General features: G+C 39.5%; 3 protein-coding genes across 3 annotated transcripts; all 3 read left to right on the top strand.

Annotated features, from left to right (window-relative positions):
• Nucleotides 1-1,132: 1,132 nt before the first annotated feature.
• Nucleotides 1,133-11,964, top strand: pask (PAS domain containing serine/threonine kinase). Its single transcript, XM_053330707.1, has 20 exons — nt 1,133-1,331; nt 1,554-1,783; nt 1,888-2,058; nt 2,221-2,355; nt 2,519-2,653; nt 2,835-3,087; nt 3,965-4,146; nt 4,230-4,359; nt 4,554-4,725; nt 6,341-6,528; nt 6,714-6,864; nt 8,534-9,048; nt 9,219-9,361; nt 9,573-9,740; nt 9,868-9,993; nt 10,129-10,263; nt 10,369-10,568; nt 10,872-11,005; nt 11,134-11,283; nt 11,658-11,964. The coding sequence occupies exons 1-20, from the start codon at nt 1,133-1,135 to the stop codon at nt 11,819-11,821; spliced, it is 3,681 nt and encodes a 1,226-aa protein (XP_053186682.1). The 3' UTR covers nt 11,822-11,964.
• A 919-nt stretch (nt 11,965-12,883) lies between these two features.
• Nucleotides 12,884-16,538, top strand: mterf4 (mitochondrial transcription termination factor 4). Its single transcript, XM_053329334.1, has 4 exons — nt 12,884-12,916; nt 13,183-13,591; nt 14,100-14,284; nt 15,643-16,538. The coding sequence occupies exons 1-4, from the start codon at nt 12,890-12,892 to the stop codon at nt 16,030-16,032; spliced, it is 1,011 nt and encodes a 336-aa protein (XP_053185309.1). The 5' UTR covers nt 12,884-12,889; the 3' UTR covers nt 16,033-16,538.
• A 1,394-nt stretch (nt 16,539-17,932) lies between these two features.
• Nucleotides 17,933-18,886, top strand: LOC128368505 (probable G-protein coupled receptor 148). Its single transcript, XM_053329335.1, has one exon. It carries the CDS (start codon nt 17,933-17,935, stop codon nt 18,884-18,886), a length of 954 nt encoding a protein of 317 aa, XP_053185310.1.
• Nucleotides 18,887-19,470: the final 584 nt, after the last annotated feature.

Raw genomic sequence — 19,470 nt, 5'->3', positions numbered from 1 at the left:
GTCGGTCTGAAACATAGACTGTAGCTATATAAGAAAACGTTGCAACAGATTTGCAAACAGGAGTTATTTTTGATAAACTGACCACATATTTGAAATCTACAAAGTTGCTTTCTTGCCTAAAAAACATTAAATATTGATATTGGTCTTTTGGTCTGGTCTCCGATCTCTCAGCCCATCACACATCCGAAGAAGAAATCAATAAATAACTTCCGGGCCACGGAAATTGGAAAAATTAAATATCGAAACAAATTCGGCCCTGGGGCCGTTTTGTTAATTTTCTTTTTTTGACCTGACCCTAAAATCAAAACTTTCAAACTCAAAGCTTAAGTTCCTTTTTTTGTATCACAGTCATAAACAAATCATGAAATAACAAGTCATTTTTTATTTTTTTATTTTGGATTATCAAATGATTATCAAATGAACGAATGATACACGCACATGATTTACACGCAACTGAGACATTTTTCCTAAATTGTTGTTTACTTTATTGCAAATTGTTGCTTTTGGGGCACTGTTTCCATGGAAGCAAAGGCGGGTGTTTCCGGTGTATTATCCAATGGAATTTTCCTGTTTGGAAACGTGACATTTGATTGGCTGCAAGGGACTTCCTCAAGTCATCTGCTCAGCTGACGCTCGAAGCCCGCCGTTTACAAAACAATGCTACACGATGAAGTGAAATAAGAGCAATAAAGTGTTCTTTCAAGAAAGGGTAAACTTGCTCATGGTGTGGAGACCGTCAACGGAATAAAGTCGTTCAAATTGCGGCGACAGTCTGCTATTTCAAAACCAATCAGCAGCTCGACTAGTGTTGTTTATGTTAGCAGTAGCAGAGAGCTAACATTAGCTAGCAGGATAACATAGGGGGAGGTAACGTTACCTTGTCAACTGTTGTCAACTAACTGTGGCCATTATCTTCTTTGCTTCCGACTTGAAGTGAGTACAGTTTCTTTTGTTTCTTATTACGTCGATCCAAACATTTCTAACTTAGCAAATCAAATATTATCTATAAATTGTTACTCTCAAAACTACCTCAATAAGCTGACTATCATCGTACACTATCATAATGCTGTAATCCATTAATTATCTCTTCATGGGTCATTTATGGCCAACCCCAGCTGGACAACCTAAAGCAATGTCGCTGTCGACTGAGGCTCGTTTTATAGCAAGCGTCAGGGGTAAAGGAGCAACTATTTGTGTGGTACCCGATCTCTCCTCTGATCTCCTGGACGATGACTTCGACCTGAATAAATCCTACCCATGTGCTCAGAGACTTCTGCAAAAGAAGAGCCTTTTGGCACTGCAACGTCGTTATTATTCTGGTTCCTTGACAAGTGAGTATAAGGTGCCACATTAGATCACTGTCCATGCAAGACAAGTTACTCTTTAGGTTGTCATTGTAAGCAGAGCTGAAATCTTCTGGGCCCGACTTCTTCAGATGACAACATTTGCTGTTTTTCTTGTTTATCTTAATCAATAATAAAAAATATTATTTTAATTATTAAGGTGGAAAAGATTATATTCTAATAATATGCATCATCAATTGTTCTTTACAGGTGAACGTTTGAATATATGCAGTTCTGTCGCAGCCAGAAACCATGAAATCTCAAGCTTGCATCCTTGCTCCCGCATATCCGTTAACACCCTGCCACACCCGTCCACAGTATCAGAGACAGAGGAAAGCCTGTTCAGTCAGCTTATCTCTGGAGATTTTGGGCTGCCGGTACCTCCGTCTGTCCTCAACCCAAACAAAGCAATTCTTACCATAGAGGACAGAACCAGAGAGGTAATGTATGTGCAGTCTCTTGACATGACCAGTGTGGCCTGAGCTACATTAGTCAGACAGTGCTGTATCATGACTGTACCCTGAAAATTATGTTTGTTTTTCAGATTTTGTCAGCTAATGAACAGGCCTGCAAACTGTTTGAGTGCACTGCTAATAAGTTGACAGGAAAAAAGCTGTCATGTGTCTTGAAGAAAACCACTCAGGTCTTGGAAGAAGCATTGGATGAAGACTTTCTGTTAGTGGATGGATCTGTTGCAGCTGTGTCTGGAAAAGTGGTATGAAAACTGGAAATTATGTGGATTTTTGCATTGCAGAGTCTGAATATGTTTATCTTAACCACTGTTCAATCAAGTGTCCCTACACCACTAGTTTTTGCTTTTATATTTTTTAAGAGTATTAGTGTGTTTTGTGTCTTTAATATGCTACTATTCCTCAAGGTGGACGTTGTGACATTGTCTGGAGAGGTGCCAGTTTCAGTGTGTACCCACAGACTGTCAGAAAACGGAGAACGCTGGCTTGTTATGATTGAGAATGTGGAAAGGGTTTCTGCTTTTCTGTCCTTCTCACAAGATGTAAGTGCATTATACTATACTATATACACGTGTGATGTTTCTGTCAAGTACTTTCTTGTTTTTTAAAGTAATTACTCTGATCACTCCAATTATGTACTAGTAGGTCAAATACAATAATTGTTAACCTATTGCTTTTGTTGCACATTTTTGATGTTATCTCTAGGGCAGTATCCTAACTTGTGACCTTGCGTTCGCTCATCTCCATGGATACCACCATCCTGATGAGTTAAAGGGGGTGTCTGTTAAGGAGCTAATCCCTACTTTACAAATCCCCCTACACAGTCATGCATTGCCCAAAGTAAGCACACTTTACAACAAAAACTGTCTCACTCAGCTGAGGAAAGCTCCCTTTCATAAGCTCTGCTTTCAAGTTTCCAGTGTGCTTAAGTAGCATACAGAAAATAAATCATATCCCAACATTTTTAAGCTCAAATATTTCTTTAAGTATGTCATATCTGACTTTTCTTATCTCTTCTCAGATGCTGAGGGTTCAGAGAGTGTACGGTAAAAGCATAGAGGGTGCATCTGTCCCGCTCTGTATTAAACTTCAGGGAGCGGTCATGTGTGGAAGAACCCAACAGCAAAACAATGGGACTGGATACACCTGCTCAACAGAGAGTCTCCAAGAAACGGATGCACAGGACAAGCAGCCATGCTCTCCTCTTAACTCCCCTGTTTGCAAGCCTGAAGACTCACAATGTCAGCAGCCTTGTGGAAAAGAGGCATCCTCTGGTAATGTGTTTAGTTTGATGTTTTTAAGACTAGGCTGGCACCTAAAGCTAGGTCACAAAGAGATTAAAAAGACACTCAAAATTATTCTGGAAAAACTGGTACATAATTTACTGTGTATGTTATACTCCCCATGCATTTTAATAGGAAAACTATACAAAGGGTAGGCAAAATAAGGTAAAACCCTGATGGAAAATGAATCAAAACTGAAGTAACTGACAAGGATTGCTAAAAGTTGAATGTAAGTTATCAAAGTTATTTGGTTTCCCAAGAAATGGTCCCCAACCATGATAATATATGCTAAAAACCTAGAAGCTGTGTCGAAAGATAGACAGCCGAGGCAGTATGTATTTGAGCAGTTTTTTCACCGTTTTAAATAATAATGGATACTACATTAAAGTGCCAAGCCTTAATTTAAGGTTTAGTTTTACATCAATATTGAAAGAGCTGTGTGGGAGATGTAGCCCTTTTATCACATAGTGCCATAATTAAAACTGAGACATGGCACTTTAATGTAGTATCCATTTTTTCATTTCACATTGAATGTGCTGTGAGGCACAGAGCCAAAAGAACAAAAACACGTGTAACTGTCTAAATACTTACTGCCTGGACTGTATACAATAGAAGGTGACAGTTTCTTATTTATTTTTTTTTTTTCATGGGGGGCTTTATCGGGCCAATGTTTACATGCTTATGTAGCCAATAGCCAATAGTATCCTCAAATTAAGTTGAAAATTTGCTTGATTAACCTATTCAGTGTGCAGAAAAATCTATATGGGGGAAACACAAGACATTATTTGTCCAATCAAGTGTTGAGTAGAAGAAGTAGTTTTACAGATTACAGTACCCTTTGTTTATTATCAATGTGTGTCTCTCACAGGCATCAAGATGGACAGCAGTGTCCTCTTGCCCAGCCCTGCACTGGAGTACTCTGGAACAGTTTGGTTTTTTGCTCCTTTGGGCGGTCTCCTCCTGCTTCGACCTGATGGCTCAATTGACAGCATCCACAACCAAATGGCTCTCAGTCTGTTTGGCTACAGCAAGGACGAGCTGCTTGGAAAGGTTAGACAACACGACCAGCTGAACAAGGCCGTTTTGAATTAATGCCCAACCCTAATTTCTCTCTGCTGCTTTGTCATCAACAGTGTGTCACTTTCCTGATGCCTGGTTTCTATGGATGGATGTCAGACTCAGACAGAAAGGCCAGCCCCTTCCCTGATTCTCAAGTAGAGGCTAGTAAAAGTACAGCTTTGTCCAAAATATCCAGGAAGTCTGGTAAGTGTTTGGACATATTTGTGATGTGCCATACATAGCTGTGTTTCACAAATGACTAGTCATGTGTCTGTCTAACAGACATTTTTTATTTTAGTTTTTTCCCCATTTGTGTTCTTATTTTGACGTGTCATGCAATACTAGTTGTCTGCACCATGTGTGATTTATTCATCCCTTTCTTTATCTCATCAACTTAGACCCTTCCTCACTGGTGGCTGGAGACATGGTCATGGTGCAACAGGCCATCCTGGGAAGAACCCCAACAGGAAGAGGCAGGATCTTCACCGGAACCAGCATCGGACTAGAGAATCAGGGTAGCGCTCTGTCTACTCTTTCTCCTCCAGCTGTCACCTCCACACGTGTGGTTGTGTAAGTCCATGTGTGCTTGTTTTTCTATATGCTCAAGAGCTCAAAGACTTCATATTCCAAAAAGATGATGAACGTTTTCAATATTGCAGACAAATGTTATATGCCAGTAGACCAAGGCAACAGACTGCATGTATTAATGTGGGAATACAGCAGCTTTATGGCCAAGCCTGGTGCACTCTCTGTGTCAATAAGCCAACTGAGACACTAATTAAGTCTTTAAATCAAATCTTTCCCTTTTCAAATAAGGTGTTTCGACTGCTTATTTCTGTCTTTCAGTCTGCACTGGAATTTTCTAAAATTTTAGTCAGGACCATAATTGTTTAGATGTTGGAATTCAAGATCAAATTGGTTTATTAGTCATTTATTACATAGTCAAGATCAAATTATCCTGATTGTGTTATAGGGAGGTGATTGTTGACCTGTTGGACAAATAATGTCAGCACATGTTTGGTCAAAAAAGATTGATTTACAGAGGATAATGAATTGTCCAATTTTCAGGTTTGGTGAAGGAGATAAATGCGACACACAGAGGGCTTAAGGGAAACTTTATGTCTAAAGAAATATTACCACTGCATTGCTGTTGTGTTGTTTATGTCAGTTAATTTACTACCAAGACAAACTAATAGTCCTCTAGTGTTTCACTGTTTTTAATAATGTAGTTCTTGCAGTGACATTAATCATTACAATGTTCCTCAGACAGCTATTGTTAGAGAATTTTCTTTATGCAGCCCATACATCAATGGAGAGAGTAGACAGGAGTCCAGGATTGGAAGGTTTATTTACTTGGCCAAGGAGAAGTGAATGAATGATCAGTACACATTATGTTCTGATGCTCCCTTCAATTCTGAAGTTTCTGTCCTCCTGGGATAGACTTTAAACCACACAGATAATGCCACAGGTTGAGCCATGCCCAAATATGGGCAGATTCAACACATCTACTGTACAATATACAGAATTTAGTCTACTGGTCTATGACAAAACATTGCTTAGACGACACTGAGGCCCTTTGTCCTACTTCCAACACGATATCAAACCTCTGACTCCAGTTACCTCTACCCCATTCAGGGAAAAAAGTCAAAGACATATCTGACCTTGACTGCTAATCATAATTGAATGTGAACAATTGATTATTTGGCTGTTGATATACATTTACTCACCCTGCAAGGCAAAATAAATCCTCAGTGATTTGGTCACATCAAATTTAACCAAAAGAATCAGTTGGAAATCTTGTAATGCAATAATAATGAGCAGCAAGACATTATTAAATATTACTTATTTAAGTTACCTGGTTGTATAGCAATATAGCAAACATTTAGTACACTTTTGAGACTGCTGAGGTTTTTCACAGGTGGTCATTATCTAGTAATACGTAAGCCTGAATCCTCTGGACATCTAGAAATATAGAATTATTTTTTTCGTGGACACAATGTTTTATATTATCACTGTGCCAGACAGACCTTTACAAACAAAGTCATGCTTCAAACTCAAACCACCTGAAGCACATAAGTGAAAGATTAATTTCTTATTAGGCAAATAGATTTCCATTATTTGTTTTAATTTTTACAGAAATGTTGTTTGAGAATAATTATCTTAAACCCAGCATTTGTTTCTACAGAGCTGATGACACTACAGAACTGATGGAGGAAGCAGCCCAGGTAGCCCCCTGCAGTGCCCACTTGGACAGTGCAGATACCACCGAGGCACTCCTAAAGACATTTACCTTGGTGGACCCTTCAGACGGAGACACCTGCTGTCTTACTTACACTGAACCACCACAGCATTTCCGGGAACAGCAGCTTGGCAGCGAGGTTCAGAAAAAAAATCTTATTGATGTTATATCAGGTATAAGGTGATATCTATGTTTTCTTTACATTAGTTTGTCTGTAGTTATTCACTGCAACTCAGAAACTGATCAATAATGTGTAAAGATTACTGTGTGTTGTAAGTATATGAGCAGTCTTTGAAACTTTATTGAGCATTCTCAACAGGGTGTTATTTTCCCTCTTCAGACGCTCCCACTCAGAACGGATATGCAGTCGTCAAGGTGGCTGGCACCTCCCCTGATGTAGGCAAAGACCACCGTTCATATGCCTCTGTCCTCCCAGATTCCAGCTTTGAGGTCATCTCACTGGAGAGCAGGTGAGAGGAGAGGTTGCCATTGTCACATTTCTTCACCCCACATTTAGCAGTAAGACAATATTTTATTGACCTTTTCATCATCTTATACATTTTTGTCAAGTTAACTCATCTGTTACTGTAAGTTAAAGGGTAAGGAGAAATTAATAGTTTTGTGTAGTTTTCAAGTATTTTTTTTATCTGTTTTATTCTTTCTTTTACCTTACAGTTTAGGCTCACCTCATGTGGGTTGAAGTTTCACTGAGGACAGGGACTTAAATGAACTATACACACAAATACACACACGTATATTTATTAATGTGTATATATATGTATGTGTGTATAGAAGGAAGAATTAAAGTCTGTAATTGGTCTTAAAGAGGTACTGCACTAACTAAATTATACGACAAATTCTGATGGTTAATATTAACAGTGACACTAAATTTATAAAAATCAGCATTTCATGGTCTCAGGTTGGTTCAACCTGTCATCTGCTGTTTAAAATCAGCCCTGAGAAGGCGGTGCCAACGCTGACTTAGAGTCGACCGTTTGGGTGTTCTCTACATCATGACATTTATATAATGGTTAAATGATAACACCCATCTCTGTCAGCCCTGTGCTCATTTTCATTTTTATACTCATCGGTCGGTAGCTACAGCGGCACTGGCCTGCTGGAGGGGGTCTGTCCATAGGAGGAGCTGCTGGCAGCCACAAAAACAGAAATCCTCCTTGCATCTTGCCATGCAGCTTTTCTATGCGCTGGCTGTCTGTTCCTGTGGTTATAAGCTGGTTAATCGTGTTATAAAGCAATAAATCGCACCGTAACCGGAGCTCCACTAGAACAACCTCTCCTGTCTGTCAGCTGAATCCTCAGAGCAGAGCTGCATAGTTGTGGTCGGAAAGGTTCAGGAATGCTTTGTGTTGTTTTTGTGGCTGCCAGCTCTGACTTCTGGCTTGTTTAACTGTCGTTGAACTGTTTGTCTTCTTTTCATTATTATTGTTACATGTCACTGAGCAGATCCTGCCCGACTGCCTCACACAGCCACGCTCCCCTCTCCTCTCCTCAGCCCCTCCCTGCCCCCTCTCAGCTTCTTATCCACTTTAGCTTTTTTCACAATTATACAGTGGGTGAAATTAAGTTATGGGTGCAATTACACTTTAAGTTTAATTTACAAAAGTCATAGACATTTTTCTTGTTTATGATAGGCAGTAATATTAGTTATAGAATCCCTATCATAAAGAAGGAGTAAGGAGTCTGCATCGATTTATAATTATTATATAAATGCAACAAAACACCACATTACCTGCTGCTTGCATACCATGAGAAGTTAATTTTAAATTATTTTTATTGAATAATCAGATGTCTAATTGTTAAATTAGCTAATGTATTTTGGCTGGTACAACAGGTATTAAATTAGATTCTGTGTAATATTAATGAGTCTAAAATGTAACTTTAAATGCTGCAGAAACTTTTCAATTACATCATTTAAAAACAAATAACCCTTAGATGAGCTTCAAAGCTTCAAACTTCAAGGACATTCCAGTTTGACATCAGGCAGACAACAGGGAACACTCTTCAGTAATCTCCATATTTACCTACCTCAATATCTTAAAATAATTTGATCTGGATATATTTATGTCTGAAAAGATATGCTAGTCTAGTGCCATAATCAATTGAAACTCCATTTCTCAGGTCTTCCTCTGGATTCTGTGAAAATTTTGCCGGCCATGGTGGTTCTGGTCCATTCCAGGCAGATGATTCTCCTTCAGCACACATAGTCGACTCAGCCAGCTGTTTCCTGGACCTCAACAGCAATGGTGATCTAGTGACCCGAGCCCTGGCCGACCTAGATCTGAGTGGTAGTACGGAAATCCTCAGTGGCAGAAGTTACAATGATGATAACCAACACTCCATGACCTCCTGCGATACAGCTGAGCTCCTGCGTACACCCTCCCCATGTGTAGTAGGTTCTGATCAGGAAACTGAGCCCGTTGAGACTGCCGATGCTAATGTAGAGGCTGATAAAGAAAAGAGCCAGGAATTCTCTGTGCAAATTAACGGTGCCATTCAGTCACTGATAGACATTCCTGCTACATCTACTCCAAAGAAACAGAAGGTAAATGGACACACACTGTCCTCAGACTCTACACAGATACTCGAGGGGCGATATGAAGGAAGTGGATACCACAGAGATGGCACGAGAGTAGGTTGGTACTAGCAGTGTTCGCTGTTATTCTAATTTCCTGATAAAATCAACAAATATTGTTAAGATAAATCTTTATTGTCATTGCACAATCATACCAAGTACAATAGGACAACAAAATTGGACTGTTACATAAAGCAACACTATTGAGAATCCTCTTTTTTATCTTTTCAGATGTGCAGTGTGATGTTTGCAGGACTGATCTTCCTGATGGACACTCTATGTTCTGTGTGTGGATAAGCAGGCCTGGTCAGCAGAGGACACTGTTGCAAACAGATGCATCACTGCACAACGGATCAGGAGTAAGTCTAGGAGAGGTCAGTAGTGGTAGTGGCAGTAAAGCTTTATAGTGAAAAGTCAGTATAGCACATTATATCTCTTTATCTAAACATAAAATGGTTGTTCTCCTAATCTCCTGCTTTCACAATTTTATTTTACAATTGAATTCTTTGTAGTTGTTCACAGCCGTCTATCTACATATGAAGTGTGTATTTATATGCCTCGTTTATCCATTGATCCCTTCTTCAGAGGATTGGAGAGGCCAACCATGGAGAGGTATTGCGCTCCACCATGGACTTGGATCACTCTCGAGCCTGTGATGGGCAGTTTGAAGAAGAGTACCAGCCACTTAAGGCTGTTGGTAAAGGAGCCTTTGGTTTTGTCTGGAAGGCAGTAAGACACAGTGATGGACAAGAAGTAAGAAAACACTTACTTCAATGCAGAAACATACCATTTCTGTATAAACAGTGTTTATCAATTTTTAGGTATTTGAAATTATTCTGGTAAGATTGTGATGATATGACCAAATTGTTGAAATTTACAGGTGGTGGTGAAATTCATTAGCAAGGCCAGGATTGTGAGTGACTGCTGGGTAGATGACCCCATGTTGGGAAGAGTTAGCCAGGAAATTGCCATACTGACACGAGTGCAGCACCACAACATTGTCAAGGTAACTTCACATTAAAACACTTAATATTTGTCAAAACACTTAATTTTAAAGGTTTTAGGAACTGGCGTTAATGATGTTAGATGCCTTTGTTCTACAGCGATATATCTGTATGTGTGTGTGTGTGTGTGTCACTAGGTGTTGGAGGTGTTTGAGAATGGGTATTACTTCCAGATGGTGATGGAGAGACATGGAGATGGTTTGGACCTTTTTGAATTCATAGACATGCAGCCAAGGCTGGATGAGCCGCTGGCCAGCTACATCTTTAGACAGGTATGTGAAGGGATAGTTGGAAATGGCATCTGACAGGGGAATGGACACTGTAATATGAGAGGTAATTTGTTACTTGTTAAACTGCTGGTTCTCTCTCTTTCCCAGCTGGTGGCAGCTGTCTTCTATCTGAGGAATAAAAACATCCTTCACAGGGACATAAAAGATGAGAACATAATCATTGACAAGTGTTTCCACATCCGACTGATAGACTTTGGCTCTGCTACCATGATGGCTCCAGGGAAGCTCTTTTACAATTTCTGTGGAACTCTGGAGTACTGCTCCCCAGAGGTGCTTCAAGGAAATCCGTATGTACACAATACCAGAGAATCACAAGTGATGTTTGCTCCTTTATTTTTAGAAACAGCCCTGTTTTATTGACAATGGAGGTTAAAGAGGGAATAGCCCTGTATTTTAACAGCTCACTCAGAGCATTAAACCTGCAGTTGACCTGTTAATCTTTATGATATACGTTTAAATTGTATTTAGCCTCAAAAAACACCAGTCATGAAACTATTCACAGAGCATCCAGTTTTGCCATGTTTGCTTTTTGCCAGATAGGAGCTTGTTTTGATAATTTGGTGCAATTAATCTTTGCCTTCTTTCTGTAGATATGAAGGTCCAGAGCTGGAGATGTGGTCTCTGGGGGTTTTGCTCTACACTCTGCTGTTCAGTGAGAACCCCTTCTGTGGTGTGGAAGAGATCCTGCAAGCCAAACTCAAGCCCCCATTTCCCCTCTCTCCAGGTATACTGCTGTGCTACTGGCTGGAAATAGTTTCTATTTCACCTTATCATTGGCTGCCACAGAAAAAGCACCATTTCTGTTTTCTTTTACAACTCAGTGCTGAAATCTCTCTCTGTCTACAAACTCAGAGCTGCATGGTGTGCTACGTGGGCTCCTGCACCTTGATCCCACCCAGAGGATGACACTAGACCAGCTGCTGCTGCAGTCGTGGATCAGTCAGCAGATTTCGCTATCAGAGTACACCTGGACAGAGGTGGTCCTAGATAATCAGAATTATTGTGAGTACACTTTAACACTAAGGTTAGACCAAAAATAGCCAGGTTTGTTTTCCACTTCAGTGTAATTTTCACCTCTGACCCGTGCAATGAAATATTTGTTTCTTTGTGCATTTCATTTATTCATTTAATTTGCAATTAATTTGTTGACATCCAAAGATTGTAAATCCATCCCAAAGTTTACAATCAAGCTTTAACAAGCTGCTTAACTCATCTAAAGTAATTCAGTGTGAGGCTCTCCATGACAGCTACTGGTGGCATTAATTTAGCAACATCAAAACTGTAGCAGCAGTTTAACCATTTTTAAAATCTGCAGCATAATCTGTATTCACAGCAGTCCAAATGAATGAAACTCAGAACCTTTTCTTATTAAACAGGCTCTCCACAGCAACAGTTCAGTCCCAAAGCGTGCATCGGGCAAGGCTTGTTTCCTGATCACGGTGATGAAACTCTTCCTGATGAAGAGGAGGAAGACGAGGATGAGCGGTTGTCAATGGTGGCCCTAGAAACAGAGCTTCAGAAGTACCTCCATGATGATTAAAGACTGAATGAAAACTAGGAGGAACCTAACTGTCTGTCCAGCTTTTAGTCTGCAGCGATTCTTAGAGGACACAAAGTGCAAAATGAGAAAATGGAAGCTTGTTTTAGTCCATGGCAATAATTAAACAGGGCTCTGTCTAGTGTAAGTCTTTTGGAGAAAAATAACCCCTTTTTTTCATGTGTAAGGTGCCTTGCTATCATGTATAATGAATATAATTGCCAAGCTGTTAGGTTGGTCAAATGTGCTGGTTGACACATTTGTGATTGCAACTCAATGCAAAAGTATAATAATGTAGCAGCAGTTTTTTTGCATGTTCATTTAATCTATTGTATTTATTCTCTCACATTTGGGAAGATTTGAAGCATCAAAATCATAGTAATAGTACACAGGGATCCAGCTTTGCCACCAAAGTGACCACAACGTTGAGTTGTTTACCTCACAGAAACCATATAGAGAACTGGAATAGTTTTCCTGATCCAGCTTTTGCTGCTGATTGTAATATTGATTTTTTAAATTAAAACTGTAAGTATATTTACAATATTTTATCTATTTATTTTATACATCAATAAATATTTGACCACAAAAAAATGCTTGATTTATTTATTTTTTCTGTGTAATGAGGACTGTGGGATGTTTTTTTTTTCCAATGAAAACCTTGTACTTCCTTTTATGTAGTGTGTAAACAATAAATCAAGGTGTTTTTTGTTAATTTGTTTTTTTATTTTCTAAATAAGGTGACAACATCCAAGATTTATTTCCAAGTCAATTTACCATACAAACTGCAAATACTCATATAAATGAGGATGTAGATTTATAAACAAACAATAAGCTATTTTGCCTTTTTCAGCTTAAAAGTAGATGTACCCAGGTATTAGGAGGACTTGAGTAAAACTCTCAGGTGTTCCACCCATATACAGTATAATATACCGTCATCCTCAAAGCGTGACTACTATGGTGAACAAAATACTGTACATGGGCTATATAAAAGAGCTTTTTCGTCAGGCACGTAGCGGAACTATTGTTGTCAAACCCTGTTTAAAGGCGGAATTATATCTACGACGGACAAGCATGGGCACCAGCGTTGCTGCACGTCAGGTACATATGAATGCCACAAAACAACAGTTTTATAAGTTCATTTTTAATGCAATTATTTGCGGTTGTAAAAACGTTTTAAATGGTCCGCTTACTTAAAACGTGTAGTAGAAATTACAGCCGAAGTTTTCCACAAACTGCTATAACCTTGATGTTTGCTAACTCAGGCTAATCATAACAGAGCTGGTTTATTAGCATCTCTTCTGCTTACTTTCCCTCTATAATTGTTCTTTGGTCATAATAACGTAACATATTTGACTGTTCCATAGGTTTTTCGGTGGACTGTGAGAAATGCCACCTCCTCTGTATGCAGTCCACTCCAGTTTTGGATTTACCCCCTGCAGCCACTGTGCACCCAGTGTAGATTGTTCTGTTCCTCCAGCAGCACTCTGCCGTCAGCTCAACGCAGCAAGCCAGTCACAGAGCTGTCCCTGCGCTCTTTAGCTGATCTGGGATTCACAGACATCCAAGCAGAGCAGATATATGACTCTGTGTCCAAAGCCAGAGGGGGAAGTGCTCCCAAACATGTTCTGTCAACTCTCACATCTCTGTTTGCCATGGGCCTCAACCCCTCCAGTGTGCTGAAGCTGCTGGAGAAATGTCCCGAACTTTACACTGTCAAGGAGCCACAGCTTCAGCAGCGCATAGACAACCTGCGGAAACTAGGTTTAGTTGAAGGTGAGATCATGAACTGTATGCAGCAGTGAGTCAGAACTTTGTTGAAGGACTGCTTTAACCCTTACAGTTTATACTCCGATCCTTCACAGTATTCATTCATAAGTTGTCTCTATACCAAATTTCTAAACCACAAATCAATATAATTAATTCATAAATACATCATCATTCATTAATATATGGGTGATTAACCCCTAATGAACCTGTTTACTGTCCAGTGTTACTTAAAACAGCCATAAATATTTTAATGTGAAGAGAGAAAAGGCATTTTTAATGGTAATTTTTTAATAACTATGGGTCAAATTTAACCCAGATCACCCTGTATATACAAACATATCTTAAAAGTCTTAACATTATCAGGTTAAAAGAATGGTGTCCATGGTGTTTTTACTGCTCTCAAATGTAAAGACAGATCAAAATTGGCCCAAATAGTATGTAAGGAATAAAGCTATATGTATTGGGTTGTCTGAATGACTATTACTGAAATATTCCACCTTATATCTCCTTACAGGCAGTCTACAGAGAACAGTGTCTCATCACCCTCAGATCCTGACTCTGCCTGTGAAGACAATAAAAAATGTGGTGGTGTTCCTCAGAGAGAAGTGCCTGTTTACAACACAGCAGATCACAGACATCCTCAGAGATAGTCCGGCCACACTTCAAGAAAACCTGGATCAGCTGGAGTACAAGTTTCAGGTCAGCATTTAGACCAATTGAGAGAGAAATTAGACATATATATGTGTGTGTGTGTGTGTGTGTGTGTGTGTGTGTGTGTGTGTGTGTGTGTGTGTGTGTGTGTGTGTGTGTGTGTGTGTGTGTGTGTGTGTGTGTGTGTGTGTGTGTGTGTGTGTGTGTGTGTGTGTGTGTGTGTGTGTGTTATAATTGCATTTTAGGGTCGTTTTATTTAATTTTTAATTTTATTGTTGTATACATTTGTTTTTATTCTATATCAGTATTTTTTTTTAGCTGCTGTAGCAATGAATCCCCACTGTGGGATCAATTAATTTATCTTTATACACTTTAGATCAATTTATTAAGAATTAACAAGAAAATTAATAATTAGTTTCTGGCCTCATTGAAACACACAATTTAGTTGAACTTGCCACTTTGAGGCAGGCTACAGTGTCCATTGTCATTGCTGTTCTCATGGTAGACAGCAGATTTATTGACTTCCTCAAAACTCCTTCAAATATTATGGCCAAGCACACCGTAGCCGTAAAAGTCAACAAGCCTGTAAAAGGCTTTATGGTCAAATGGGCTGTGTCCCAATTCCGAGTAGATACCAATTTTAATAGATACGTTCATGTTTTTTTTCCCAGTCAAGTTGAGTACAAGAAATAAATGTACTCAACCACCTGCAGCAATGTATGCCAATCAGACTACAACTTTGGGATGTCATGATTCATTCAACTTAAAAAACAGATAGGAAAATGTGTTTCCATTGTTTTAGGAGTTGTATTTTTCCTATGAATTGTTGCTCAATCAGCAACAATTGCCTTACATTTTTCCCACTGTGAAGATCCACTTTATTTCCTTTGTGCATTGCATTCTGGGACAATTCAAAATCAACTGTGTTTATCGTGCATGCTGAGTTTCTTGAGTTATTGAGTCACTTTTCCAGTGTGAACATCTCATAATCAACACATGCGTAAAGGCAGTGTGTAGTATAGAAGAGGTACAGCTGTAGTACTCCCTCTGGTGGCCATAATTGAACTCCACAGCTCTTAGGCAATACTTGTTGTGAACAGACTACAGCATTATGTCCTCAGTTGCATGACTTGGCCACAGAGTAGTGCAAAAACTATTTATTTCAGGTTATGATATAATTTTATTGAGCTGATCTAGCAGCCACCTGATCAGTTCAGATAACAGATCATCTGATTTTGTGTCCAGAGAATATTATGTCATATCTGCTGAGTTACTTATTATCTATTTGAGTATATTGTATTTGTGTACCATCTTAAATTCTAATGAAATATTTGTCAATATCTTATAATTGGAGTTTTTTCTTGTTTGATGCTTTTAACAATGTATATTAATCCATCTCTCTACAGTACGTCTACTTCAGAATGGGAATCAAACAGACAGAGATGGTGAAAACCAGGTTATTCCGTTTCACTCTGGATGAGGTGCGCTGTCGACACACTTTTCTGGAGCGCAGGGGCTTGTATCAAACCCCAGACAAGAAAGGACAGACAGCCATCATCAACCCCAAACTGGACAGTGTCCTTAACATTGACCTGGACACCTTCCTCTCAAATGTTGCCATGGCGTCAGCGGAGGAGTATGATGTGTTTCAGAGATTGATGGCGAGAGAATGGCAGGAACAGGAGCATTATGGCAAAATCGAAGCTGATAATGATGACAAAGAAGAAGAGGATGATGATGATGAGGAAGAGGAGACTAGAGGCAAGAGTGGCTACAGCAAGAGAAGAAAGAAATGACAGTGAAGGAAGGACAAATACACATACATACAAATAATATAAAGAGGAAGTGATATGATAACAGAACTGACAAAGGTATCAATTGATTGTTTGTTGAACTAAGGTTTGTCATTGGGAACCATAGACATAGATTATCTAAAACACACATGGGAACAAAATTATTACCTGGTTTGTCCTTTCATGAACGTACCCATGATAACGGCAGACTGTGTTGAACCCTCTGGTCTGAAGTTGTTTTCTATGTTTATGTAAATGGCCTCATGTGGATGTGAGATGCACTAACGTCTGTGTTAGGTCAGGCCAATTGATGACATCTCTGTACTAATGTGTTACAGCTCACAGGTGTGAACATGGTGAATAATATATCCCACATATTCTCTTAACAGCCCAAAAAACACTTTCCTTTAAGTGATCTGGACCTTAAAGTAATTTCATGGACTTAACTGTGTTGATGCTTGATGTATTGGCATTAAAAGGAAATGTGAAACTAATCAGTGTAACCTAGATGATTTTCAAATGAATTCTTACAGCAAAGTCAGATTTCAAACATCGAGGGTAGTTGATATTGGAAAAGCAACAGCATGTGGAGCGCGAAGGGGACGGAAGCTCCACCCTGTTACTACGTGACGGCCAAGTGGTTGTAGCTTTCTGCATCCCTATGTCATCTGTGTGAGTCAACAAAGAGTACATTAGATAAGACCAGTGGATGACTCAAGTCGAACAAAACACCCATCGATTTTATAGAAGCATTAAGCCTAATGGATGTGCGATGCTGACAGGTTTTTCTGCTCTGGACATCAGGTAAGAAAACTCACCTTTGGTCAATCAATAATTAGTCAAAAGGTGTGTCTAGGCAAAGTTTGAATTGAACCAAGTGATTTTTTGTTCGTCCCGAGTGTTTGACCATTGAACATTAAATATATTCCTGTTCATGAAGGGGATAGTGGTGTGAAAAGTAATCAAAAATGAAATCCTGGTGCGCTACTGGATACCTTAAAGTCTAATTTGTGTGTAATTTGTGAATGATACAATTAACTAAAGTTTTCTTGCATTGAGTTGATGATTTCCATTTTTTTATGAATTTGCATTGATTTGAATTTGTTTTGCTTTAGTATATGACACTCATGGGGCAGAGTACATGGTTTCATGCTGTTCATATTTGAATATTACCACAAACATGCAGTTGCTTTACAGTATTATACAGTCAAGCCCGAAATTATTCATACCCCTTTTGGACATGCCACTTTTTGTTCAAATGTAAATAAAAGCTGACTGAAATATTTTTTTTACCACAATGATGCCTTTTGTACATCGTCTTTTTATCTTCTTGGAGACGCCAGTGTCACTTCCGGTCAAAAAACAACTTGCTGGTTGAATAAAAGTAACTTTAAGTCAAAATTTGCCAGGGGTATGAATAATTTCGGGCTTGACTGTAACTGTTATTAAATGCTGTACGAAGGCCTTTACAAAAGTCATATAAATGCATTTTTGATGAAGACTGAATCACCTAAAGCATAGCTTGATAGTTATAAATACATGTTTGTCCAGCTGGCAATAAATCAAGATGATTGACACAGTAGCCTATATGGTATATTGTTTACAGTCCATAGTTCATAATGCAGATTTACTGCTTTTATTGTCCCTCCTGAGAAGACCCATGTTTGCTTGTAGCTGTTAAAAGGTTGCAATACCTTGCAGCTTATATAAAGTAGTTCCCCACCCAAGTATAATACTGCATATTTGTATGCATTTACATAGATGCATTTTTAAGGTGGTCCACTCTACTTGTTGATCATTTGACTGCATTTTCATCCACAGGAATCTGCTGAAGGAAGTAGTCTACACCACAAAATACACCTCAGTCAAAGCATCTGTGTCTTCTTAACTCCTCAAAGACAACATGGCATCAGAAGTTTACATTTCAAATCTCACACAGACATGGGTGGAGAGCCTGCAGAGGTGGCACCTCGAATTATTTTTCATCCCTACCTCTGTGATCACACTTGCCACTTTGCTAACCAACCCTGTTCTCTTGGTATGCATCTTTCTGTCCCGTGCCTTGCGTCAGGAGACGCGTTACCTGCTGGTGGCCAACACATTGACAGCAGACATGCTCTTCCTCATCCTCAACCTGGCCACAATGATTTGCAACGCTGCGAGAGCTGAGGTATCCTGGCTAGTTTGTGAGGTGGTCACAGCTGTCACTGTCACTGCCTACTGCTGTGCCATCCTCACCGTCACACTCATGGTGGTCGACACCTACACTGCTGTTCGTTGGCCACTCCGTTACCATGACCTTCTTCCACCTGCCCGTGCCCACTGCATCCTGGTTGGGGTGTGGGTTCTGGCAGCTATTTGCCCATTCACCCTGGTGATCATGGTTGAGATGAAGAGGGGAAACCCCCACGAAAAGGTGGCTGTATGTCTAGCCCTCATCTCCCTCGGCTTTATTGAGATCAACGTGATAGGGATTCACATCTACTTCTTTGTAGCAGCACTCATCTGCACCTTTCTCATTTTTTACTGCTACATTCGGCTCTACATGGTGACGAGGGCCCAGGGTATCTGGCAGAGCCGCTTCTCCAGAGCCCGTGTCACACTGCTGGCCCACGGGGTTCTACTCCTACTCTACTTTGCCCCCGGCTTTGTTTTCACCCTGGAGCTCTACCTGTTCCACCGGACAGACATAAGTCAAGATGTCCGTGTATGGGTCAGCACAGTCAATATGTGCGTTTTTATGTTACTGCCCAGGGCGTTTGCTCCATACCTGTATGGGCTGAGGTACAGAGAGATCTCTGATACTCTTGTGCATCTGTTGAATCGGCACAGACTCAGTCAGATCACAGTAGCATAAATGATTCTTCAGAACTGTGAAGTATACATAGCATATGATTATTTCAAAGAATTTCCTGTTTTGATTAACTTAAGTGTCTGTCTCATGTGAAACATTAGGGCACAATGGTCATTGTTCCCTGTCCCTGGCAAATGTGTTAAGCCTCTCTTCAAAGTGCCCACCAACAAACAAGCTATAACCTCAAGGATTTTTGAAATACTGAGAGTCGGGATTCCTCCTATGCAACCCCCATCCCCTAAGTAAGTGAGTGAGTAGCCACTAAAATGTCTATCATTTTGTTTTCACATTTTCTGTATTTATTATTTTTTTCTGTAAATGTCAATATGATTGTCTAAATGCAGTTTCAACACACTCTCCACAACACAAAGAATTTAATTCTGATGGAGAAAGACTGCAGTTCTCTCACTTTAAATAAAAAAACTGTAAAATTTAAGAACAGTGAGTCTTGTTCAAAATAACATATCAGCTTTTGTGAAATGTAAATGAATAATTCAACATCCCTGACAACTATCTTCACTCTTGTGTGATTTTATATGTTTAAAGCACTTGACACCTAAATATGCTGAACTCTAAATTATGAAAAA

The sequence above is a fragment of the Scomber japonicus genome, chromosome 12, assembly GCF_027409825.1.
Source record: "Scomber japonicus isolate fScoJap1 chromosome 12, fScoJap1.pri, whole genome shotgun sequence".
Taxonomy (NCBI): domain Eukaryota; kingdom Metazoa; phylum Chordata; class Actinopteri; order Scombriformes; family Scombridae; genus Scomber; species Scomber japonicus.
This window is presented reverse-complemented; position numbering and strand designations above follow the sequence as displayed.

Excerpts from the sequence above, each read along its gene's own strand:
- pask (XM_053330707.1), top strand. The coding sequence starts at position 1,133 with ATGTCGCTGTCGACTGAGGCTCGTTTTATAGCAAGCGTCAGGGGTAAA. Across the intron at positions 4,360-4,553 it reads CAAAATATCCAGGAAGTCTG|ACCCTTCCTCACTGGTGGCT; the intron begins GTAAGTGTTTGG and ends TCATCAACTTAG. Across the intron at positions 11,284-11,657 it reads CCTAGATAATCAGAATTATT|GCTCTCCACAGCAACAGTTC; the intron begins GTGAGTACACTT and ends CTTATTAAACAG.
- mterf4 (XM_053329334.1), top strand. The coding sequence starts at position 12,890 with ATGGGCACCAGCGTTGCTGCACGTCAG. Across the intron at positions 12,917-13,182 it reads CCAGCGTTGCTGCACGTCAG|GTTTTTCGGTGGACTGTGAG; the intron begins GTACATATGAAT and ends ACTGTTCCATAG. Across the intron at positions 14,285-15,642 it reads AGCTGGAGTACAAGTTTCAG|TACGTCTACTTCAGAATGGG; the intron begins GTCAGCATTTAG and ends ATCTCTCTACAG.
- LOC128368505 (XM_053329335.1), top strand. The coding sequence starts at position 17,933 with ATGGCATCAGAAGTTTACATTTCAAATCTCACACAGACATGGGTGGAG.